The sequence below is a fragment of the Rousettus aegyptiacus genome, unplaced genomic scaffold (assembly GCF_014176215.1).
Source record: "Rousettus aegyptiacus isolate mRouAeg1 unplaced genomic scaffold, mRouAeg1.p scaffold_m13_p_9, whole genome shotgun sequence".
NCBI classification, from domain to species: domain Eukaryota; kingdom Metazoa; phylum Chordata; class Mammalia; order Chiroptera; family Pteropodidae; genus Rousettus; species Rousettus aegyptiacus.
Window position 1 is genome coordinate 86,743,181 of NW_023416312.1, and position 27,669 is coordinate 86,770,849.

At 37.1% G+C, this 27,669-nt stretch overlaps 1 protein-coding gene across 1 annotated transcript; it reads right to left on the bottom strand.

The window, feature by feature from the left end:
- Positions 1-8,197: 8,197 nt before the first annotated feature.
- CT55 (cancer/testis antigen 55) lies at positions 8,198-25,894 on the bottom strand. Its single transcript, XM_016123554.2, has 5 exons — positions 25,804-25,894; positions 23,379-23,563; positions 14,789-14,933; positions 9,209-9,321; positions 8,198-8,438 (listed from the first exon to the last, which is right to left on the bottom strand). Exons 1-5 carry the CDS (start codon positions 25,892-25,894, stop codon positions 8,244-8,246), a joined length of 729 nt encoding a protein of 242 aa, XP_015979040.2. The 3' UTR covers positions 8,198-8,243.
- Between the last annotated feature and the right edge of the window lie 1,775 nt (positions 25,895-27,669).

The following is a 27,669-nucleotide window of genomic DNA, read 5'->3' on the forward strand; positions in this document are numbered from 1 at the left end:
GAGATCAGCTTGGGGTCTTTGTTTGAGGCAGTTTATGAATACTCTGACTACATCTTAGAACAAAGAGAGAGAGTAAGGAAATTACAGAAAGCAGAAGTTAACCGTTAATGTCCTTTACAAAGATAAATGTATCTGGGGAATTGCTAGATCAAACATAGCCTGGTAGACAGTCTTGTTATCTGTATCTTGGAATGTTGGGCCCCTTCCTGGGACTTTGGTGCCTTGAGGAATCACCTCCTTGTTACTGATTTACTGGGAAGTCTTCACTCTTACAATTTCAAAAGAGGCAGCTCACAAAGCCCAAAACTACATTAAACAAGTTAGCAGTTTACAGAAGCAGAAGTCGGCCATTAACGCAATACAAATACATCACCTCGTACTACACTCTGGTTAATAAGTGAGCAGATTACAGAAGCAGACACTGACCATCTTCATATCCTATACATTTCCTAAACCCACACCCAAGCAAGTAGGACAACTTTTGGTATCTAAAGATATGTATTCCCTGTAGCTGACTTAGCTAGTTAGCTCACTTTGAAAATTTTCCACCCTTAACAAGATGAGTAGAATGCCTGGAAGTACCTGCACTGTTGCCTAGGGAAGGAGGGAAGAGTGACCTTCCATCTTTGTTTGCCTGAACTAAAGCTTTGAAATATTTAAAGATCATTTCTTGACAGACAATACAACAAAGGTTAAAAATAGTAAAAACTAAATGTATTTTTAGATGCTTTCAATATTAATGTTGTTTTTATGATGATTTTAGCTAAAATTTCTACAATTAAACTTGAGAGTTATGTGTAGAAAACACAGTATGCTTTATTTCTGGTCCTACAGTTGTCAGGTCACTTTATTCAGTGACTCCAGTATCGATATAGGAAAAGCCAAATAACCAAATTAAATAAAAATCAGTTTTAAGGATCGATATGCTATTTCCCATGTGCCAGTTTCATCAAATAATCATATAACAATTTAATAACTGTCTTTAATAAAAAGTGGTGTATTAATAAATATATACTTTAGATTTTATGAAAATTATGACTATCCATGGTTAAATAAAAACAACTCAATAAGAAGTCACTCAACTAGTATCAGTATTTAAGTTGATAATGTTTTGTGATATGATCTTTGGGAGTACATTAAAGAAAGCCAATTTTGTCTTCTTCATTATCATGTCAGAAGCAGAAAAAAACACCTTCGTTCTCTAACCCTACATCTATTCTTTCAATAAGAAGTCCTGGAGATATGGTAATTGCTTAGCAGACCATTAACAAAAATGCAATGAAATCAGGTCCCACAGAAGCCTAAATTCTTGTACTCAAATACATATGTGAAAGAGAGAACCTGTAACATGATAAAGTTGATTTCTGGTTTTGTCCATAAAAAAGAAATGTTCATAAACAAATTTCTGTTGGCCAGAGGATGAAGCCAGATTTTTTTGGTAGTTGAATTACTCCTTGACAATAACTCCCTATAGAAAATAGTATTTCATATAGTTAAAGTAATTCTATTATAAATTGTGCTGCCATGAACACAAGGGTGCATAGATCTTTATGAATTATTGTTTTGGTTTTCTTTTTTAAATACCCAGAAGTGCAATTGCTGGGTCAAGGGTAAATCCATTTTTACTTTTTGACTTTTTTACTTTTACTTTTTTACATTTTTACTTTTTTACTTTTTACTGTTTTCCATAGTGGCTGTAACAATTTTCAATCCCGCCAACAGTGTATGAGGGTTCCTTTTTCTCCACATCCTCACCAACACTTGTTCTTTGATTTACTGATGATAGCGATTCTGACAAGTGTGAGGTGATATCTCTCATTGTGGTTTTAATTTGCATTTCTCTGATAATGAGTGACCTTGAGCATCTTTTCACATGTCATTGGCCATCTGTATTTCCTCTTTGGAGAAATATCTCTTCAAGATATGGAAGTAACCTAAATGCCCATCAATAGACAATTGGATAAAGAAGTTATGGTTTACATATACAATGGAATATTAATCAGCCATTTAAAAAATGAACTCCTACCACTCACAATGACATGGATGGACCTAGAGGTTATTATGCAGAGTGAAATAAGTCAGACAGAGAAAGATAAATACCATATGATTTCGCTTATATGAGGAATCTAAGGAACAAAAAGAAGAAACTAATCAAAAACAGACTCACAAATATAGTGGACGATCTGGTGACAGCTAGAGGGGAGGCGGAGGGTTAAAGAAGTAGAAATTAGTAGTTGATAGGTGGTCACAGGGATGGGTTGCATGGCACAGGGAATGCAGTCAGCATTAATATGATGGCTAGGTGGAGGGCCAGGGGAGGGAGGGAGCGATTAGGGAGATCATTTTATGAACTATATAAATGTGTAACTATGTACTTGAAACTATGTACTATATACCTGAAACTAATAATAAAATTTAAAAATGTCTAACCAATGTACTGCATACTTGAAACTAACAATAAAATTTTAAAAAAATGATTCTAAAGCCGAATAGCCATAAGATAAAATTGAGTACCTTAATCATTAGACATGGAAAGATGGCTTCAAGAGGAATCTGCACAAACTTTACTAAAATTACTCTTATCGTCCATAATTTCCCATATATTTACCTTCCCACAATTTACTTCCCCTAGAAGCCCAATGCCCCTTTACTTTGTTTAGCCACTTCTCCACAATTTATCACTCTCTCTTAAAATGGTATGTAAGTATCCAAGTCTAACAGCTTCTTTGAATTTCACTTATTTTCTGTGAAACTTCTGTGCACACAGAATTAAAATTGATTTTGTGTGCATTTTCTCCTGTTATTCTTGCTTTTATCAGTTTAATTTATAGGTCCCAGTTACAGAACAGACTTAATAAACAATTCGTTTGAATGCATTTATATTCTTATCTTACTACAATGCTTAAGTGTTAGCAGGTGCATTTCAATGAAATTGTTTCTAGATGTTAGACCAGTTCAATTATTAACAAATGGCGAACTACATCAATGTAATTTTCTTTTTTACTTCTTCAACGTCATCATAGAGTGTGTGCAGTAAAAACTCACTGTTGAAAGATTTGATTCCCCAAAACCCTTAAGAAGTAGGAAGCATTATTACAACATAAAAATCTCCTGGCTATATATAAGGGAGAAATGTAATACCTTTAAGTGCCGGCATCTTGTTGACTGTGAAAAAAAAATGTATTAGAAATGACTGAGGCTTCTCTAAACTGGAAATTCAGATCGTGTATGTGGTAGCTTATCCATAGTTCTTTTTTTGTCATTGAATTGTACAGTTATCTTTTTTATCTAAAGTAAAATCTTATTGTAGAATATATGACATATGTTGTGTAATGGGTCTATTTTAAAGCCTGGAGCAGTACAATTGATAATAACAGTCTGGTTTAAATTCAGTGACAAAATTATGACCTAACAGTCCATAATCTAGTGTTGTTATAGTTAATAATCAAGTTTACACTTTGCATAGTCTCCTAGTCATTATTTTCTGTTCTTTCTTTAATCAAGCCTGGCATAGAGCAGGTAGCGTGTGTACGTGTGCATGTGCGTGTGCATGTGTGTGTGTGTGTGTGTGTGTGTGTGGTAAGAGGATTAGATTGTAAGGCCTGTTCAGGGTCGATAAAGTTAATTGGTGTTTACTTGTTCCCTGGGAAAGTCGGCCGCTTCCCCCGGGAACATGAAAATTCCACAGATTATTTGGTATCTTAAGATATGGGTTCTTGCGGCATGTCCCTCCCTGGTCTCTGGCCAAGGCCGGGCCATCTTGCAAGAATGTATAGTCGCCTTTTTTGGCACACACGCCACACAATACTGGCAATTTGCCGGCTTTGTGTAGCAACAGTATAAAGACCCAAAGACTAGAAAGAAAAAAACCTTTTCGTGATGCCTGTGTTCTGAGAATGGTCCTGCGCTGCCGCAACGTTTTCGGTGCTGCTATGATGCCCGTGCTGTTGTTGCAGTATGATGATTAAAGCCGTCCTAGTGGTATGATATATTCTCCTTTCCCTATATTCTCCTTGTTCTATTAACCGTTTCTCCTACCGTCCTCTATTTCATCACCTATTTCCGTAATAAACTACTGTTATATCCAACCAGCTTGTGGTGGTGTGTCCTGCATATCGAGCTATCAAATATCTAAGTCTGTGCACAGCAATTGATAAGAAATCATTTATTAATAAAGGTGTTAGTGAGGTCATTTTTTATGTAAAATGTCTATATTAGTATTGCCACAAAAAATGCCCCAAACTCAGTGACCTATAATAACAAGCCATTTATTTGTACATTCACAGTTCTGCATATTGATCGTGAACTAGGGTTTGCCATTTTTTGACTCTGTTTCAAAAGTGAGTTGCCTAGATTTGGCTCCATGTTGCAGGCCAGACTCAGATTAGCTCCATGTGCTGTCATTCTGGGCTTAAGATGAAGGGGCATGGTGGGTCACCAGAACATCAGAAGCATTTACTTACATCACATACTCTTACATTCCATTGACTGAATCAAATCACTTGGGCAACCCCAAAGTCTTTCAATTCTTTAAAATCCACCAAGCTCTTTTGTGCCTCAGAACCATGCCCTCTACTCATAATTCTGTGGTCAATAAATGTCTACTTATCCTTCCTTTTTCTACTTAAATATGGCTTCCCCAAATGGTCTTCCCTGACACTTAATCTAACATAGTCCCTACAACAACTATTACCTCACATTCAGAGCAGCCTATTCTTCATACCTAGCCCATTATAATTTTAATTTTCATGGTAATTTATATGATTATATTCATCTTTCCCATTAGCCTCAAAGTGTCATTGATGTCTAAGCCATGGCCTCTTTTTTTTCACCTTTACATTAGGAGCAGATATTCAGTCTGGTATTTAAAAAAATAGTTGTTGGATGAATGAGTGAAAAACATTAGAACCCTGTAGGGAGAATTTCCTCTTATCAAATGTACTGAATTTATAAGTTTGGAAATAGACTAATATGAATATGATTCTCAGTTCTATTGGGTAAAAGGCCTCTGTCCTTTACAAAGTCACTTGACTTTTCTGTGCCTGTGTTTACTAACTCTGTACTCCCTAACTCTGACTGTGCTTTTGAGGATTAAATGATAGTGGATATAAGTTCCTAGCCCAATGTTGTGAGTATATTGGACAGTCAAAAGTCATGATCATTTTTCTCTTTATATTCCCAGACAGCAGAGTCCCAGTCCCATGCTTACACTGAATAGCCAGGATTTTAGAGCCCTTGTCATACTTTCTGGTTAATGTAGTACAAATAGTGCTCTTAGATATTATAGGGAAGTCATGCAATGTATGGAACTTGGAACTAATAAACACTTTGCTAACTGATATTCTAAGTCTCTATTTCACATTTATGTTTCTCTTTAGCCTGAAATAGATGGGATTTTCATAGGCAACCATGGAATTGTAAAGAGTATCGAGCTAAAATTCTAGAAAAGAGTGAGCAGAATCAAGGAGACTTAATCAAAAGGAAAACATGAATGCAGGACAGGGCAAATCCCCCAACTGGGGACTCAAGTCCTGCACCAAGAGAAGAGGATGAAGGTTCTTGACAGCATACAGGAAAGAATTCAAGTGCACTCCAGAGTTAGAGATAAAAGGAAAGTTAATTAGAGAAGGAATAACGCTTCATAGACAAAGAAAGCATGGTCTCATCTCAAAGACAGAGAATGAGAGAGACCAGGGGAAAGTTTATTAGAGAAAGATTAATGCTCCATAGACAGAGCATGGTCTCATCTCAATGAGAGAGACAGACACAGAGACAGAGACAGACACAGAGAAACACCAAGTGTTCAAGGAATTCAGTTTATGTGTGATTCTTAGTTATATGAATTATAATTTATAGACTTTGTTTACCTGTGTTTCCTTCGATGGTATGGGTATGTAGCATGAAAGGCTGGGTATGCAGAGTGAAAAGCATGCTAGTAATCTCAGCCTTTGTTCTCTAGGTTCCCCATAGGGAATGAATTGTTGAGTTTATTTTGTGTAGTGTACAACTTAAAGACTGTTTTCCTTTCATGGAGTGGGTAGTTTGTTAGTAATCCCGGCAGGAATCTTCCTTTGTTCTATAGGCTTCCGGTGGTCTGGCAGCAATATGTTGTAGGCTCTAGTTTAATATTTAGTCTATTTATACAGTTCTCATGCCTTGTCTCTATGTCAGCATGAACAATTCATGTCCTCTTTGAAGAGTTAGCTGATCTTACTCACTAGGACATGGAATATAGTGAGCTGAGATACAGTTCTAAAGGTAGGAAGTGAAAAGATTGTTCTATGACACTTGAGTTTGAGCTCAAGATAGATCGCAGTAAGCAACTGGTTAACACATTTAATAAACTTAGGCAGCACATCTGGGTGGAAATAACTGAAATTTAGATCACGAGTGACATCTAACGCCATATGCGTAACCAACTGAACGCAGTTGGGTCTCAGTGTTTATAGGGCTTCAAAACCACTTGAAGAGCTGACTTTAAAATGCAAGAAAGGGAATGAATGTATCAGTTACTTTATAGAAAAGGTGAAAGGTGCAATCTGATTTTTTTATTTCTGATATGGGGTGTTTTCAAGTGGGGGTGAAAATTTTCTAAAATTAAAATTGTGGTGATAGTTACCTACCACACAAATATATTAAAAACCATTGACTTTTACTTTAAATGGTTAAATTGTATGTTATGCAAATTACATATCAATAAAGCTGTTTAAAATAATAAAGGCTCAGGTCAGATTTGGCCCAAGTGCTGTAGTTGGCCAATGCTGTTTAAGAGGATTATCTTATTTCCTTTCCTTCTTTGCACATATCCCTAAATGAGGAGAGTGGAATCTGTATATCAGCACACATGCGGCCTGTTCCCAGCACACCAGTTGGAAAGTACTACTGCAGAACACTGGAGCTACAGAAATTTGTGATGACAGGTCTCTGTATTTTCATGCAATTTCTTTCCCACCTTCTGAAAAACACATTTCTATCTCAGCCCTCTACTCCCTGCTTCCCTGTCTTAGAACCATGACATCATTCATTTGGAGAGATCAAGGTGATGCCCTGATGAGTGTGAGGTGACCAAGGACCCTGCATTCAAAATTATGGCAAAAAGACTCAGAGTCGCCATATCCTTGAGATAACATGTTCAAAGTATACCACTGCTAGGCCAGTCCTAGGAAAGCAAACAGATTCTAGAATTTGCTATTTAAAAGGATGAAGGGAAATTATTTGACACCCCCATCCAACCACCACAGCACACCAGGTGATGACATGATTCACTCACTGCAGTGAGAAGTTTGTGAAACAGCAGTTAGGATTGAATCACTACCCAATTAGGTTTATGATAATCCACTGTCAAGTCAGTCTCAAAGAATAGTCTTCTACACCAACCAAATGGGAGAATACAATAGGGAGATGATCCATGAATCAAGTCCAGTGGTGGACCTCTCTATGATTCCCACAGGGTGTAGTACTGCTTTGGAATCATGACTTTCACAGGGACTCAGAGCCAAACCACCTTCCACATGCCCCTTTCTCTTCTATGACTCCATGCATTAAGAAGCATTAATAGAAACAAGTTCCATTAGTGCACAGAATTTTGGCCTTTGTGTTCAGGCTATAACCCTAGCACCTGGTACATTGAAGGTAATCACAATTTCTGAAGTGAATCAATAAGTGAATCCCTAAATTCTAGAGCATATTGACTCTGACTATCAACCCATAAAGTGGGGAACTAACTACTAGATGGTTGGGTTCCCATTGGACCTGTAATGCAAACTCATTTTTTTTTATGCTTATAGCACCTGGTCTTTCTAGGTGGTCTCCCATCCAAGTACTAACCAAGCCCGAACTTGCTTAGCTTTGGCGATCAGACAAGATTGGGTGTGTGCAGGGTGGCATGACTGTAGACTCAAAATATTAAAAAAACCCATGATATACAATGTATTCTAAAAAAAATTTCTAGGATTAGAAACTCTGTTCTAAAGGTGAAAAAAAGGTAGATTAATTTAAAAATAAACAGAGACATTTAAAGTTTATTATAAAGGATTAAAAGGAAAATACCTTTAACTAATAATAAAAAAAATACTGAACATTCTCCAGAAGATACACTCCATTTAGCCAAACCACACAGGATTTAAGAGGTTGTATTTAAAATCATTGTTAAATTTTACTAAGCTATTTTTTTTTCAAAGCATTTGAACCAGGCCCTTTACTGCCAAGAGAGGAAAAGCTGCATAGGCAATAAAAATTTTTTCTTATTGACACGTTTTCACTAAAGTCATAGAAATTGCTCTCCAAATATAGCAAGACTGAATGCTCTCCACTGCAACCACGTTGACGATGTCAGATATTTGAGGTATGTATCCATCAGTAAGTTTCAGAGAATCCAAGGTGAAGAAGATACTATTATCTATCACCCCACTTCTTCCATGTAAGCTGGTAATACAGGCCTGTAAATACAAATAAAGGCAATATTATGAAAAGCTTGAAACACTAGAACAGGGCCTGTATCTCCTCAGTCTGGCTCTAATCTGTAGATTACTACTAATTAGTGATTCCCAAACTGGCTGGCACATTTAAAATACCAAGAGCACTTTGTAAAACTACTCATGTCCAGACCCCATCTCATACCAATTAAGTTAGAATTTCTGCAGATGGGGCCCATGTCTAGGATTAGGAACCCTCCTCTAAGTATAATACACAATTTCCATTAATTTCTATAGTTGAGGTTAAGAAAATGAAGGGGTTTAGTAAGAAAGGAATGTGGTAGTAAATAGAACATCATTTTCCACTGTTTCCCCTGCCATATTCTAGGCTTCATTTGCACCTTTGTGCAGACTGAATTTCCCACTCATTTTCAATCTCCACTACCCAAATCATACCCAGCATTTAGTGTAAGCCTCTAGTACCATTACCCACTCTGTTCATTCTTTCCCAACAATTCCCTGAATACAATTTGTTTACTGTTCTTGTTATTCTCAAACATTTTAATACTTCTCAAATAAACTACATAATTGAGATCTTAATTATATTTGTGTTCTATATTATTCTCTAATTTTTCCTTTCAGAAGCACAGCCTTTTCAATAAGAAAATAGACTCCTCTTTGGCAAAACCTCCTTTTAGGTTTTTCAACACACCCAATAGAATCCTGAGCAGCAAACATAACTAGAGGAAAGATAAGCAGAAACAAATAGCAAGAGCAACATGCAAACAAACCACCTCATGCACATGCTTGTGTCTCAGAGGCTTCACAGAGATGGCCTTTCTCCTCTGCATGTTTGGCTCAATGGAAAACGCGACTTCCACTCGGTCACCTTGATAAGGCTCAAAATCTAAAACAGCCATGGAGAGGAATCGAATTGGAATTATCTCTTATTTTTGGTAATGTTAATTTCACAAGTTACTTCAACATTACAATACCCTAAAATAGTTTCTATTGCATAGAAGGTACATTTTGAACATTTTAAAACAGGCAAACCTGGAAATCATCCTGTTCGTAAGGAAGTTCACATTGATTCTCTCTACTGATTTAACAAAGTCAATTGGGGAAAAGCAACAATGGGGCAACACGGGGCAATCTTTTTGAGAGTAGCACAGGGTTTATTAAACCATTGTCACATTCACAACTCCTTGAGAGGCAGGAAAATACATCAGAAAGAGCACAAGCATGAATCTGGCTGCCTGGATTCAAACCTTCATACTGCCGCCTGCTCAATTTGCAACTTTGGTCAAGTTGCTTAACCTCTCTGTGCCTTGATTTCTTCATCTATAAAATGAGAAGCATAATAGTAGTACTTACTACATAGAGTTGAAGGAACAATTAATGGATAGATATAAAACTCATGGAACAGTGCCTGGTATATAACCAGCACCAAATAAATATTGATTGCTATTAGTAGTAGCAGTAGCAGGAGAACATATTGATACAAAAAGAAATAATTCTCCAAAGTGTTTTAGAGAAACGATGAATTGTACATATCTTATATTTTACAGTTATAAAAAAATATCTATAGATTTTCACAATAAATTAAAAGTAAGCCACAAGATGCAAAGATACCATGAAGGGTTTCAGGCAAATGGAATTCTCAAATACTGATGCTGGAAGTGAAAATTGGTACAATCACTTCAGAAATTTGGCAGTATCTACTAACTAAACATGTCCATACCCTATGATCCACTATTTCCTAGTTCATTCATAGTCCTTTTCTTGTTCCTCCTCAGTTCCATTATAGCTAAATTTTAGAGTGACCCAAGACACGTGCATGTGTTAGATCTCAGTCTCACTCAGTCTCAATCTCTCTCTCTCTCCCGCTCCCTCTCTCCCTCTCTCCTCTCCTATACTCCCCTATACACATTTCTTTAATGTTGCTTTATATAATATCAATAGGCTGACAACTCCAAATATATATATATGTATATGTGTATATATATATGTATATATGTATATACACACACACACAGATATGTGTATATGTGTGTGTATAACTGCAGCTCTAACCAACTTCAAATTCATATATCCAAGTGTTTATTCAAATTATTATGCCTAAAGCTGTTCTATGTACTCAGTTTTGTACATTAATCTTTCCACATCTCCAAAATGGAAACTCTACCCTTATCATTACTCAAACAAAAATCTTAGGAGTAACCCTCGACTCTTCTTTCCTTCACACCAAATGTCCAATCCATCAGCCAATACTTTCACTTCTACCTTCAAAATATTTCTAGACTCAAATCAATCCCCATAGCCTCCACTTCACTAACCTTAGTCAAGTCTCCATCATCACTCACATGACTGTTGCAACAGATTCCTAACTTATCTTCTCAATTCCATCCTTGTCCCATATAGCCTGTTCTGAACATGACTGGTAGAGTGAAAATCCTGAAACATATAACTCATCTCATATCACATCATTGCTCAATACCCTCTGAAAGGCCACATCCATATAATGACCTATAAATTCTTATGTGACTCACGTCATTATTGCTCCTTCAGGTCTTTTCTGAAAATTTACTTTTTCAGTGAAACCTTTCTAGTGCACTCTGTCTAAAATTTCAACCCATGGTTCCCTGGATTTATGTTTCCCCTTAAAGTATGACTCAGCAGTTTCAGTCCTAGTTCTCAGCACTTAGTCATGACAAAGAAAATCATAGATCCACAAACAGACCTGTATAAAAACATTTGTTAGCAGCTTTATTCATAATAGCCAAAAGCTGATAACAGCCAGCATGACTTTCAATAGGAAAATGGAGAAACTGATATATTCAATATAATGGAATGAACTTTGGCAAAACTTCCTTTTAAGTTTTCCAACATGCCCAACGTAAAGACATGCAACAACATAGATGAATCTAAAAATATTCATCTGAATAAAAAAAGTCTTACACAGAAGAATATATATGTCTGATTCCATTACATAAAATTCTAGACAGCACCATTATATAAAATTCTAGATAGGCAAATTAAACCTATGATGAAAAAAAAAACAGCAATGTTTTCCTGGGAGGTGGGGATAGGGATTGACTGGGGAAGGGCATGAGGGTAATGTTTAGGTACATGCAGTTGTCAAAACTCAAAGAAACTCAGAAAAAAAACAAACATTGAACTTGAGTTGCTGATACACATGTTGAAGTATTCAGAAGATACTATATAAATGTTTGTATTTTACTTTCAAATATATCTATAATATAAGATACACTGATGGACAAATTGAATGAATACATGGATAGATATGTGGTACAACAAATATAATAAAATCAATGGTAAATGCCAGGTGGTAATTATATGGTTGTTCACCATAAAATCCTTTCAAATTTTCTGTATGTTTAAAAACTTTAATAAACATACATAACCTTAAGCTAGGGTGATAAACTTTGACTGCAATTGCCATTGCAGTTAACAAAGTTCTCACTAACATGGCAAACTCTGAACTACAATCAGCAATAATCTGCCTCTTTTTTCCAAACTCTTTCTGGACACAAGATAACTAATTTTCCCCTCCAAGAACCACATGGGGAGTGCTAGATGATAAAACAAAGTATCCTTGGACATGAGTGTCTGGGAATAGTTAATAACAACCAGTCTCAGGTAATGATAGAAGTAACAGGTTCTACTGGCCCAGCTGACCACTTGGTCATGACCAATTTAGTCACGACATGGCCTATGCCACAGCCCAATAATGGCAAGATTGTGCCAGGTTATTAAGTTGGCAAGACCACTGGAAAATGCAAGATACTCTAAGTTAGGTTTACATAAAACCACTATTCCTTGGTCTGCATATATTCACCTCCTACTCATTCCTCAACTTACTTACGACTACTTTTATTTAAATCTATACCATCCTATTAGAACTGAGCATGCAAGGTTACCTCAGAAGGTTCCTGATAGGATTAAATATGATAGTATAAATTATGTACTTAATATAGTACCAGATTCTACATCATCTGGATCCTACTGGCATTTATAATCTCAATTTATACTATCCCTCATTCAAGTCATACCACACATACTCACCACACTCCAGCCATCTGTTTTCCCTTCAGGTCCTAGGGAATGCCAAGATTTTTCCACCTTGGAAATTTTACAATGACTCTTCCATGATTGGAGTACCATCTCCAGCTGGCTCCTTCCTATCCGTTAGGTCTCAGCTTAAGTGTTACCTCTTCAGAGAGGCTTTTCCTAATCTGCTATCTACAGTAAACTCCCAAATCACCCTACTCCAGTTTTACTATCATAGTATCTTGTCCAAATCATGGGGAGCAGAAAATGATCTAACTTTTTTTTTGGCTTACCTGCTGATTGAGGTCTACCTCAATTAGAATGCAAATATTATGAAAATAGTACCTGAAACAGAGCAAGAATCTCAAATATTTGTGGAGTGAACTCCAATAAGAAAATATACTATCTCCCCATTTAAGTGGGACAAAAAAAATAACAAATTTTCCTTCTTAGAATCCTATTATATTTTAAATTGGAATATTTTTGCCATTTTCATTGGGTTTCATAATCAGATTAACAGCAACTATTCTGACAATTCTAAGTATGATTAATTAGGCACTCAGGTCTTTTTAATTTATTTTTCTCTCTTTCACCCTATGTAAATTGAGGTTATTACTTCAATTCACTATTGTGCAGCAGTAAATCCCTCTACCTCTGCTTTGGGTCCATCTCTCTTTCCACCTATGGACTTTGTTCCATCGGTTCTTCCTGATATCTTCTGCACCTTCAATCAATCCCTTTGGCATTACAAACACGTTCAAGTGTTTCTCTTCTTGAAAAGAATTCTTCTAGTGAGGGTTACCATTCGTGGTGGCTTCCTGTCGATATGATTATAGGGACCAAGAAATTGCTTTTGGAGCTTAGCAATCACAGAGGCATTTTTTCTTAGAATTGGGTATTTCTGACTAACTGAGTCTTAAAACCCTAGCCACCAATAAACAATCATCTTTGGGGATCTCCAGAATTGATAGCTAAGGTAAAGTCTTGGCTTTTACATCCAGGAAAAGTAAACTAGAAAGCTGCCTGGTGTGGCTGAACTAATTTCTTCTTTTGTATCCATGCTACAGGGGAGTGGACCATACTTAAACAGGTACAAAATGTTTACTTCTAATCATCTTTCAAAATCTAGCCTGGCAAGGATTTGCACAGGTCCGGAGTCTAGCTCAGACACTACCTCACCCAAGCAGCATTCTTGAATTCTTTCCGTAACAGTCAATCATTCTCTTTCCTCTGCCCAGTAATGTTTCATCATGTTCTTTTAGTGTATTCACATATATATCTCTTCCAATTAGACTATAAGTTCTTTGCAGGCAGGTTTCAATGAACTCTTATTTATCTTGATCTTGCCGAAATCTAGCACTCTATCTTAAGCTGAATTAAACTCCAATAGTATAAACAAATTAACAAATTATTGCTTCAGGCATAAAACAACAAAATATTATATCTGATAATTACAAACAGAATTCAACAATGGACACACACACACACACACACACTTGGAAACTGTTGGAGAAAGTCATTGAGAAGACATAACCACTAGGCGAACCTTGAGCTAGACCTAGGCAATGGGAGACTCCTCACCCCCTCCCCTGTCCTTGGAATGTATGTCCCGCCCACCATTCCCATAGCCAGAGCCATTTTAAGGACACAGCCTTGAAAGAGCAAGGTGTTTTGAGGCCATCTGAATGGAATAGTGATTGAATCTTATTAAGGCCTCTATATAAGCTCTTAAGATTCTGGTGTGTGGGTGCCGGATCTGCTTGTCTTGAGGCACCCATGACAAGCTTCTTCTGTAAGTTCCCTTGTTTACTAAACTTTTCCACCTACCAATCTGGAGTGGCCTGCCAGTTTGTGAAACAATGGAAAGGTACAAAGTATTTCCCAATCTTATTTTAAATCATTTGAAGTATTTAAAAATATATATTAATCTTGTATACTTGTAATATCATTCAGATAGATAAGAACTTCAATACCTATATGAATGGAAAAACTACACAAACACTAGTGATTGCATCCAATAAATGAAAACACAACAAATGATAGCATTAGTTTTTAAAAATATTATGTATCTGTCCATTGCTCTACATTATTTTCAACTCCAAAGATCTGCCCAACTATTAAAGAGCCTCTGATTGGAACCAAGGACACTGGAGAAGTAGTTCTAGCACTAAAATCCTCTCACCAAATAAGCACGTTCTAAATTTGACCCTAGAAATGATGCCTATAACCATCTCCAAATCCAATCCATAAAACTGAAAAATAGGCAAAACCTAATTTAAAAAATTTAAAAACGTAAATTGTACCTTTACAAACAACATCTACAGAGAAGTAAGCTGTGTGACTAATGCAGTCAGCACCTTCCATTAAAGAGGTAATACAGCCAAGTGAAACTTTAGTACAGGAGTCTGACGGTCCATCGTCATGGTAATTATCACAGAAAGTATCCACCTGTGAGATAAAGAAACAGTTATTTCAAACATAACAAAAGTTTAAAAATCAGAACATGTGCTTAAATCATTGTTGTTCAAGAAAAGGTTTAAATAACTATAATAAACAGTGGTGAATATATTTTACCTGACAAACGCATCATAGACATGAGATGATAAAATAATGACCGAGTCATCTTTTTTAAACTATTCTTTAGAGTAGTTTAGAAAAATTGAGCAGAAAGTTCACATATATTCCTCTTTTCTGCCCTCAGTTTCCCCTATTACTAGCATCTTGTATTTATTCAATTGGTACATCCATTCAGTTGATAAACCAATATTGATAAAATATATTTAAAATCCAAGATTTAAATGAGGGTTCACTCTTTGTCTTCTACTGTCATATCTTTAAAATGTGTGTGAAAACATTATTTGTGGACCAATCAGGTTTATGCACTGATACTATTAGATTCAAAGATAAAAGATATACTATTCCTTCCCTCCAGGAATTCTCAAAGGATAGTACAAGACAAAAATAACTAATTCAAAGCAAATAGTGACAAACGGTAAAAATAAGTGCAAAAATTGGCTTCCATAAATTGCCAGTAGGGAGAGAATTTTGGAGTGAGAAAATAGAGAATAATTTCTTGGAGAAAGTGGGATTTGACCTGGGCTGTGAAAGAAAACAAAGATTTTTACCTGGCAAATGGGGGTACGGTTGAGGACAGTGGTAGGGGGACAGCGAGGGAGGAAAGAAGACACATGTATGTTAGAGGAACAAGAAAGAAAAACATAAGCTTCCAGATCAGGGCACCTGAAGGACAAAGCATGAAATAAACTGGGAAAATAACAGGGGGAGGGGAGGTGACACTAAAAAAGACAAGTTAAATTAGGGCTCAAAACTTTTATTATTAGAAGTATAATGGCCTATATGTATGTTTTCTTATTATGCAAATAATACATATTAATTACACAAAAAATGTACAGAGAAGACAAAAGCAAAAACCAATTATACATAATCTATAAGTCTACCACCTATCTAAAGATAAACATTGACTATATTCTGGTATTTACCCTGTTCCAGATGTTTTTACTATGCATAAATATGTATGCACTATTTTAAGGAAAAATTTAATATTTTTATTAATGTATCACCAAATGATCACAAATATGTCAACAGAGTGCTGAAATATTACTTTAGAAGATAATATGGAATCCCACTGAATGTAAGTGCCATAATTTATAGACCAAATTCTATACAGTTGAATATTTGGCTTATATCCTAATACACTGCCTAATTGACTGATTTATTTATGTAGGATAAATTCTTAGGAGGGAAATTTCTTGTTCAAATGTTGCTAATGTAAACTTGATCCATGGAGGTGTAAATTCATTTTCATGTTTCTTTTCTGAATAGACTAGTTCATGGCCTAGTCTCATTTTTCTATTCATGGCTTTCCAGTTGCCAGTGCCAATCTCCTAGTTATTTCTCCCTCATTCATGTTCTTGAGGAATGAAGCATCAGACTCTCAACTATCTCTCGACCACCACTTCTGCCAACATCCAAGTGAATGATCCATAAGACCTCCATGTTCTCTGTTCACTGACGCCATACTAACTCACTATCATACCCAGGAAATGTACCTTCCTACAATCTGAAACTACCTACACCTCAAAACTATAACATTATTTTATTTTTTAATTCCACAAATATTTTATTTTCATTAATGCAAAAGCAGTAAACACAGATATTTCTCTAAGAAAATAAAGGCTTCTGGATAGGATCTCATATATTCCTCTCTGGCATCTGTTCTGGTTTTCTCTGCCTTCCATCCTGTAACAGTGGAAGGCTGTCCAAGCCCTAACCCTCCACTGGGCACATGGTACCATTCCCTCTTGCCTCCATGTAGACTTTGCTCCTACAGTTATTGCTTCTCTTCCTCTTACAATAACTATTTTTTTTCTAATGAGTCAACAGGTAAACATACTATCTAGACTTTCCTATCTTAAAAAAAAGATCAACAAACCTTCTTTGATTTTATTTCCCCTTCAGTCTCATTTCTTTGCTCTTTCTCCCAGCAAAAAATATTTAAAGAATCATGTATATTCACTGTTGCATCTCCTATTCTCTCCTCATTCCTCTCTGATCAGGCTTTTAGCCCCAGCATGCCTCTGAAACTGATCTTAAGATCATCAGCAACCTCCAGGTTGCAAAATCCAGTGGTCAATTTTCCATGCTCTCATCACTCAGTCTCTTAGCATTTGATCCAGTTGACCACTCCCTACTTCTTGAAATACTTTGCCTGGCTTCTGTGTGACCATCCTCTCTTGGAATGGCTCCATCTCAGCCTCCTTTGTTAAGTCCTTCTCCTGTTTCCTGTCCCTGAACTGATTATGCTAAGTTATAGACATGGATGTCCCATAAGCATCTGAAGCATAGCATGTACAAAATTTAACATGTCGAAAACTTCCCCCTAAACTGCACTCCTCTCATCTTCGCCATCTCAGAAAATGGCAATCCAGTTTACCACAAAACCCCTGGCAGAACCCTTAACTCTCTTCACTTTCTTTCATGTACCCATGCAATCGATCAGCAAGTTATATCAATATCTTCAAAATATGCCTGTGGTATGACCACTTCTCACCACTTCTATTCCTAGCACTCTAATCCATGCCACTAGCATTTTACATCTACAATACTGCAAAAACATTCTATGTCACCCCTCTGCTTCCCTTTTCACTTACTACCATCCATTCTCTGCACAGCAGCCAGTTTATTTTGAATGATGCATGAAATTTGTCTTTTCTCTGTTTTAAATATTTTAATGGATTCTTGCTGCACTTCAGGTAAATTTCAAATTGCTTATCCCAATCTACAAAACCATTCATGATCTCTTCCTCTGTGCCCTCATCATCTACTACTCTCACTCTCCCTCACCATGCTCCAGCATGTTAGACCATCTTTCTCTCCCCCAAACACAGATCACCTTTTAGTCTACCTAAAATCTAAACTGAATTTAAAGAAATCACATCATTACTGACCAGGATCCTTGAATTGAGACAAACACCAGAAGCCATCCATGTGGACTGAGAAGCAGCAGATGTGGGTTTCCTCTGTATAGGGAGCTGCAGTGGGGTCAACACAGGCAAAGCTTGGAGCTCGCCTTTCACAGGAAGAGAAGGTAACAGACAGACAATTCTGTCACGTTGTCTTGCTTACAGAAGGAAGAGGGGAAGCTAAAAGAAAAAGCTATCTTGAGAGCCAAGACTTGTATTTTGTAAGCTAAGATTTCAGCATGTTTCAATGCTGATGGATATTGGCCCTTAAGAGAGAGATAATCAAAAATACAGAAAGGGAAGAGATACTCAATAATATCAGAAAGGGTTTGGTTCAAAAAACAACACAAAAAAAGACTAACTTTGGAAGAGAATGAAAAGCTACCCCACCCTATCCTCCATGAAGTGTCAGTCCTAAAGTGGCTTGATAGATAATTTCTTTATAATCTTCATGGAATATATAATTCCGATGTTAAATTGCGCAATAATGTAAAGAATAAAGAAAAGTTCCCGATTCTTTTATAAATCCAATAAAACATGACTCCAAAAACTGATAACAATAACATAAAAGACACAGCTATAGATCAATTCCACTATGGAAATGCAAACATCTAAATAAAAAGTAAGCAAGCAAATCCAGCAGGACATTACAAAAATTAGAAATAATAACCAAATGAGGATCATTTACATAAAGAATGACTCAATATTAGGAAAATTATTCATATTTTCTCCATATCAAGAGCATGAAGGAAAGAAAAACTAGATGGATATCTTGAGAGTGCTGAAAAATATTTGGAAAATATATCATCCCTCATTTTCAAACACAATCAAGAAATGTAATACGGAGGACACTTCTTTAACATAACTAAGATATTTCAATGCCTCTGTTAGTATCATGCATTCCAATAAAATGAAAATCAGATAAGGGTTACAACCAGTTTTTCCACATTTTAACATTTCTGAAATCAAGAGGACAGCCACAACCTATGTATACTAAAAATTTCCATAAAATTATTGATGTACCTTAAAATTGACAGGAACCTTAAAAATTGATGACATTCTATTTGAAAGGGCCAACCAGTGTTGAATAGACATAAATACTATATTTTTAACATTAAGATACCCTTTTAATATCCTGAAATCATACTTTCTTATTATACGTGTCAAAAAATTAACTGTCCTCGTTCATTTTGAACTTACGGTAGTAACTTACAAAAGAATTAAAAAGGATGCGCGCATATGTGTGTTTATTTAAATTAATACAATACTGATAAAAGAGAACAGAGAAATGGATGATGCAATTTAGCTGAATTCCACATCTTTCATGATACAAAGTCAATGAATATTGGCAAATATTGTAATTGAATAAAATAATCAGTCTTTCTGACTCCATTTTGCTGGAGCCTGTCCAGTTCCCATAACATGTTGGTTAGCAACTTCTGCTTAGTCCTGTACATAGACAGGCTAATCATTAAAGGAATCTAACCTGTAGCCTAGAAATTTCTGAAAAACTGCCCTGCTCGAAACTACCTCCCCTAGGAGATAGGAAAGGTATGTACAAAAATATGATTATCAAAAGATTTACAGAAATCTTGTGACTGGGACCACAGCAACCGGAGTTTGTTGACGAAAAGCAAAGAAGTTTCACCATCCCCCTCAGGTACTTGCTGGCGTCCAAATGTCTGTGGTCATCAATCAACTCCCGACCTGTAATCCCTCCTCTTTCCCCAATTCCCCTGACATAAAAGAAGCCTGAATTCTGTACTTTCTCAAGATATTCCACTATCTTCTCGACTTGCTAGCTTTCCGAATAAAGTCACTTTCCTTGCCCCAACTCTTTGTCACTTGACTTATTTATTGGCTGTTATGCGGCAAGCAGTTCAAGCTTTCACTCAACTACAGTATTGCTAAGTCAAAAAAGAGTGTAAGAATATTATACATGATATCCAGATACCTACAAGAAGAGGGATTCTATTTCTAAAAGTAAAAACCACAAAAAACACCATACCTCAGGAATAAAAGTTGCCCAGGATGGCATGAAGGGTGATTTTTACTTTCCATTTTATATTCCTCTGGAGTTTGAATTATTTATGTATAATTTTATGTGTGTATAAAACTTTTCAAATTTAGAGAAAGTTTATATTAAGCATTCAATTGATAATGCTATCTAAATAATAGTAGTAATAATGAAGTGCATCTCAATCATTTAAGAAAGGGATAAAGAGTTCAGAAAGTTTGCCATCTAACAAATTACATAACAAAAATCAATACTTTACTATATAAAATACAAAATTGGTTTGAACAAATAATATATAAATATAGTGACGATTTAACTATTCCTAAAATTAGAAGTTTACTTTTAAAAATTAAATAAATAATTTAAGTAAGCATGTATATTGACAATGAAACAAAAATATTAAAAATCTAAGAAATAAAATGAGCAGGAAACATACAGAACCTATTGGAAGAAAAGTATAAAAAGATTCAGAAGCATGTAAGAGGAGAGACATGCCTTTTGGAGGAAAAAACAATTATCATTAGGTCAGTCCTCCCTAAAATAAATCTATAAACTCAATCATCCCAATTTCAAAATCCCAATGGGTACTGAGATTGTTGTGACTGGAAATGGGGGAACTAAACACAATGTTTCTAAATTGATGCAGGAAAACCCCAAAAACATAAGCAAATTTTTGACAGGGAAATGCAGCTCCCAAACATCTAAATGTGTTATAAATCCTTCAGTAATTCAAATCATTTTATCATACCTCCAAGGCAAGATAACACAATCAAATGAATACAACAGGATGTCACCACAGTTTCAAATGCCTATAGGAATGTAGCACATGAAAGAAGTGGCATTTCAACTCTGTAGGTAAAAAGTGGGTTGACATAAGAAAAATTCAGAGTGTTCTAAATTAAATTACATCAGCTAAAGAGTGATAGAACAATACAGGAATGGTTAAGCAGTTAATAGCTGTTGAGCAACCAACAAAAGACTGCTCACATTCCTGCATGTGTGTTGGAGCTTCTAATAAACCTCCAGGAGTCTATTACCCAACCACTAGATGCCACAGCATCCTGCATATGCAAGAATATTCAAGACCATTGCCTGCAACCAATCAAAAATAGTAAATTTTTCTTCTTTAAGGACTGTGCACCTACTACAGAACTGCCCATGCTTTACCTTTCTCCATCCCCTTTACCTGTAGCCAATGCAAATTCTTTCAAAACAACTTAATTACATCTTTCTTTCCCCGAAACATAATGTATAAGAGTCTGTCAACTCCAGGAGAGCAGACATGTCTTTTCCACCTGGCTATGCCGCGCTGGTGGTTTATACTTCATGTCCCAAGACCTAGTCTATTTCTGGTCAATATTTAGCTCAATAAAATCTTTCTTTCAGAAAAAGCTTGGCCATAAAATATTTTTGTTTAAGAAGTTGTTCCATTAAAGGTATGGGGATAAGAGGGTAGTCATTAAAATAAGATCTGGATCCTTCTCTCAATTGTTATATCCCAATCAATTCCAGGCGGACTGAATATTTAGATGTAAATAAATAACTTTCAGAAGAGAACAAGTGAATATTTGTGTAAATTATGACGTAGAATGAGACTTTGTAAGGATTTTTATTGAACCAAAAAGCCATGTGAACAAAATGGGCACATTTATACTATATAAAAAATAAACTTCACAAAGTCGAAAAATAGTCTTTTAGGAAATATTTGATAAATTTCCTAACAAATATGATAAATTTCCTAACAAAGCTCTAGTTTCCAAGACATACAAATAGCTCTAATGCTCCTAATATATAAATAACTCCAAGAAAAGAGAAATTAATCTACTCTCAACAACACTTAAATGCAAAATAAAATTATGAGACAGATTTTCATTTTTCATATTGGCAGAGATTTCAAAATTAACAATATTTCCATCTTTGTCAATATTCATAAACACACAGTTTCACAGTGTCAATTTGTACATAAAGCTGAAGCATAATTTGATTATACATTAATTGCCCCATATCTGTCGGATATGTTCCAGTGGATGCCTGAAACCACACATACTACCAAATCCTAATCAACTTCTTCAACTCTGCTAGAAATGTGGCAGCAGCTTATTTGTCAACAGACACAGCCTCTCCAGTACTTTTTATATTTCTCAGTCCAAATCTATTCCTGAATCTGTGCAACTAACCCTTACTTGCATTAAACAACCTGGTATCACTTGTTTCAGAGGATTCCTTGTTTAAGTTTTCATATAAGCTCAACGCTTTCTGGTGCAACATATTGCCATCAATCAGAACACATTTTCTGTCCACGTCTTCCACCCACACGTTTAATGCCTTTTCCATCTTAACTAAACATTTATCATACACGGTGACCATGACTTCCATGGTTTGAGGTGTATCAGCAAAACTAGTATGCATTTCTTTTTCCTTCTCCACAATTTCACATATAGAAAATTCATTCTTACTATAGATATTAGCAACCTCAGCATACGATTCTTTTCTTTCCTAATTAAGTTGAAAATTTTCACCTTTTCATTTAAAGGAAGCACATTATGGCTTCTCTCTGGCATATATGAATTGCCAGCATCACTACACTTGTGCTCTGGGGTCAATGTTAAGTAAAATAAAGGTTACTTGAACACAAGCACTGTGATGCTGTGACCGTCGATCTGATAACCAAGAAGGCTACTAAGTGACTTATGGACAGGGAGAATCTATAGTGTGGGGACATTGGACAAAGGGATGGGTAACATTTTGGGTGGGGTAGCAGGACAGTGTGAGACTTCATCACGCTAGCTACTGAGAATGGTGAGCGATTGAAAACTTATGAATTGTTTACTTCCAGAATTTTCCATTTAATGTTTTTGGACCATAGTTCAACACACATAACTGAAATTGCAGAAAGCAAAACTGTGGATAAAAGAAGACTACTGTGCCTATTAAAATCATAAATATCTGTACCGAGGTAAAGTTTGCATGACTAAATTTACTAAAAATGTCATTGAACCTTAAAACTGGAGAATCTTATGGCATGTAAATTGTATCTCAATGAAGTTGTTTTTAAAAGTAATTAAAATGCATGTCTGTTCACCTAGCAATTTCAACAAATACAAGAATTGTTTACTTGGTTGAAAAAAAAGGAAGTTTCACAATAGTATAGACTCTAATAATCATTGCAAACCATATTTTTAAATGCTGAAGAATAAATATATTATTTATATTTTTGTAAACAGAAACCACTCCAAAGATGAGAACAGATACCCCACACAATCCAGTGAATTGGAGTTTAAATTCCACTTGATATTCATTATACCAGGTCACCTCAGAGAGCCTGAATAAACAGAAGCAAGGTTGAAAGCCCCCCAGGAATAAAGACAGTCCCCAAACTCATATTAATCTTACTTTGATCGCTTTCAGTTCATGAGATATTTTATCTTCTTCCACAATTGCAATAACTTTTTGTCCAACCTTTGGAATCACACCACCAGTCACAACATCACTTCTAAAGTAGATCAAATGATCAATGAAGCCATAGTCACTATAGAATTTTGTCACGACGCCCTGCACAGTTTTTAACTTGGTGTCACCTACAAGATGGGTAAACAAAAGGCTTCATTAATCTCAAAAGCAAACATCCACTATAAATAAGACTTACCAGAAGAAGATATGGTATATAATGATCTAAATCTAGAAATAAACTGGGCAAGATTTGTGCTACAGATGACAATGACAGTAGAACATAGTGGTTAAGTGCACAGGCAGAATTCTTAGGTTACAATGTTGGTTCCACCATTTCTCTCTATAGCAAGCACAGTGGTTCCGTGCCCAAGGCAGTAGCTCTGAAGTGAAGAGCGCTGAGTCTGGAGCCAAACTGCCTAGCTTTGAATCATAGCTCTTCCTCTCACCATCTGTGTAACCCTGGGCACATTTCCTAACCTCACTGAATTTCTCTTGATATGTAAAACCAGGACAATAACAATGTCTACCTAAGAGAGTAGATCTTAAATGTTCTCACCACAAAAAATAAGATAATGATGTGAGGTGATGGAGGTATAACTAGTCTTATTTCACAATATATACATATATCAAATCATCATTTTGTACACCTTAAACTTGCACAATGTTATTTGTCAATTATACCTCCATAAAGCTGGGGTAAAAGGTTGTTATAAATATTAACTGGCACTTTCATGTCAAATGGTTAGAACTGTGAATCTCTCCCACAGTCAAGAGCTTATATATTAATTGTTGTTATTGTATCTGCATCTAGACAACCTTTAAGCATCCATTATTGTTATATAATTTCATCATTATCAGCAAAAGCAGCAGTATCTGGAGATTTTTAAACATCTCACCAGACAAAACTCATAAAGAAATCTGGGGATTTAAATCTAGCCCATATGTGCATCTGAAACACTTAGGTTTGTTTGTTCGTTTGTTTGTTTCTGAACGAACACAGTTAGTAAGCCATAATTTAAGATCTGAACCTAGTGAGTCAGCCTGTAGAACCCACAACATGAACCACAATACTTTAGGTGTTTCCCCAAAGATTTGAGTGAATTGACAAGATGGCTGGGGAAAATCTTGATTATAGTAGTAGCTAATGTAAACAGAAGCCAAGAAAATTCTGATCATTTGGAAAAAAAAGTCAAATTTGTTAGGTGAAATCATAAAATACAAGAAAGTGGAAGAGATCAAAGTGACAACTGCCACTTAGGAACATGAAAATATGTCAAAGATTCTTCTGTGTTGTCCCATTGGTAAAAGTAAGAATAATTAGTAGACGCTCTAGTGAGAGATTTAACATAAAAGTTAAGAAGCAGCCTTCTATGGTAAACTTTGCAAAGTCTCCGCTACCTCTGCAGGGGTTCAACGCCACTGGCAGAGAAGCGGCAGGGGGACTCTGACACCAGGAAGGCCTGGGTCTCTGCTGGGAGAAGAATGCTGTCCAAAGGGGGTTGGCTTCCATACTGCCATCCCGAGCACCTTGTGAATGTACTCCCCCGGGACGAGGCACCTCGCGGGTGGGAGCGCAGAGGTCAGGAAAGGGCTGCTGGCTCACGGTCTGGGTGGGACTAGCGCTGTGCTCCCACGCCCTGGTTGCGTCTCCCCCACCAGGCTGTAACATGGACTTGACAATGAATGCTGTGACGTCTCTCGTGGGAGTTTTTTGAGGATTAAATGTCGTGAATGCCCTTAAGGCGCTGAGCCCAGGGCTTGGCACACACAAGTACTGGACACACGTTAGAATTAATGCGATTCACAGCAGGGATGCGTCCATTCCCCACCAAACCTCATGTTTTAACAGATTCCTACCAACAAAATGCCACCTTCTAAGTGTCCCTTGAGTCATCCACTCAGTGCCAGACTCTGGGGCAGGTTCGTAGGATCCAAAAGTGAGCAGGACAGACACGGCCCCTGCCCTCCTAGGGGCGACATGTATATGACTGTCCCCTTGGCTCCAAAACACACGCGCGTTTGTGACACAAAACTAAATGCATCCTCTGCTCAGAGCGACGCCCTCTACTGGAAATACGGAGAGGAATCTGCTACACATTCATATAATATGTGCACAATGTAAGTACCAAAGGCATCTGAGTAAATGCAAGGGTGGAGCACAGCACCCCAGGGGCCTTCTCTGTCTATATCCTCACTACTTTGGACTTGAAAATCCCAGGGGCTCAGGAACTCGGATACGCTCCTATCCCACACAAGATGGCGCTACCCTGGACATGTAGTTTCCTTCTCAGCCTTAGAGGCTCAGAACCAGGAGTGGGGCATGCCTCTAGGTTCAGGCCCCCAAGGAGGGAAAGGATAAGTTGAGTACCTTCCAAGAGCTTCAGATGGTGCTCTTTCTTAGCCTCTGATGAGTCCACTCTCCTACAGAAAGCAAGAGCCCTGGAAATAAACCGAAGCATGGTCCTGTCTTTAGGGTGGTCCGGGACCCCCGTGACACTGGGTGCACCCGAGACTTGCTTCTCAGTCTAGTCCCTTCTCAGAAGTCGTGCCTGCTCCTCTGTGCTGCCATCCAACTTCTAATCAGAGTGGATCACACAAGCCTTGTCCATGGCGGCCAACTGAGGAGATCTAATGTTCTGAGTGCACATCCACCACCCAACCAATAGGGGCGTAGTGCGCTCTGCGGATGCCACCGAGATGCTAGGGGCTAGTGAGCAGGACTCTGTGGCTCCTCCCACCACAGGCAAAAAGGGAGAAGTGGTGGCCTACGGGAAATCGCTTCCAGGCCAACACTTTTCGCATTTCTTGGGTAGAGGGTTTCCTCTGTGGGCTTCCACGGGGAGGGCCTGATGCTTGTCTTGAAAGCTGGTGCAGCGACTTCCCAGGAGGATGGAAGCAGGCTCCCGGGTGTGGAGCCCCCATTCCTCACTGCCTGAGTTCTTTTCTTTTGCCTCTAGGTGCTCTCCACCCACCTACCCCACAACAGCGCCACTCCACAGATAGTTCAATGGTAAACTGTAAGCAACTACTTTCTATTCAATGTTAAATTATATTATTGCTGACATAAGAACGTCCAAATCCTTAGAGAATTTTTATAACAGTTTATTTCAACCAAACTGACAACATGCCAGGAAACAAGATCTCAAATGCTTCTGCAAATGACAGCTTTGCAGTTCTTTTTACACATTTGGAATTAAGGAGGGAATTTACGGAAGATTACATGAAAGTGAGAAAAAAGCAAGATGGGGAAATCCTTATTATTGGATTATAGGGTAATTAATAAAATTGTGTACTCCCTTGAGGGTGGTCTCCAGGGGTCTGAAAAAAAAAGATTACTCTGGCATTTCAAGGGTGTTTTAACCTAACTGCACAAGGACAATGGACAGAGTTTGTTTAAGGCAAAGAGTAAACCTTTTACTAGGGAAGTTATAGGTCTGAGGTGTTACTATTCGCCATGATGGCCTGCCCAGTTAGGAATTTGTGAATTTGTGATCAGATCACCCTGTGAGGGTACTTTCAGTCACTGAGCTTGTCATATTTATTACAGAGACCCTTTTTCATTCACATCATAATATCATGGAAAAGCCAAACTTTCACATCTATGGGGCCTCAAAACATAGGCTGTGCCCCACTCTGCTTTGAAGCTGGGGTGAACTGGGGCTCATGCAGAGTACTCATTATGGTCCTGAGAGACACTTTTAAGTGAGGATGGCTAGGTGAAGAGGGTCAGGTCATGCATGTAGTGCTGGATTGCATCACTACTATTTTATTTGGGGAACCATGGTCACATTAAGAATATTAAATGATTATTTGGGTTGTCTTTAATGTACCACATCAAAACTTTGTTTCTAAAACATTGTTTAGCTCCAAGAATCTCCACGTCCAGGTCACAGTAGAAGCTATTTACCTGAGAATATCTGATTCAAGACCCAAGTGTCTCCAACTTACCCTCAAGACTGAAAAACTTTTAGAAGCAGGGCATCCACTTCCCAAAGCCCAAAAAGACATAATTTAGTGGGTACTATTCTTTCAACATGACGTTGGCTAGTCAAGGGCTCCCTATGGTTTTGAGATCTAAGACAAAGACCTGAATCAGCTTCCCTGCCTCTTTTTATTACAAGTGTCCATCTGGAATTCCAGGTGCTGCCTAGTGCCAGAGCTTTCCTTCTGCACCTTGAACCCCCACCTGCAATATACTAAATTGCTCCCACATACCCACCTTCTGACACAGCCT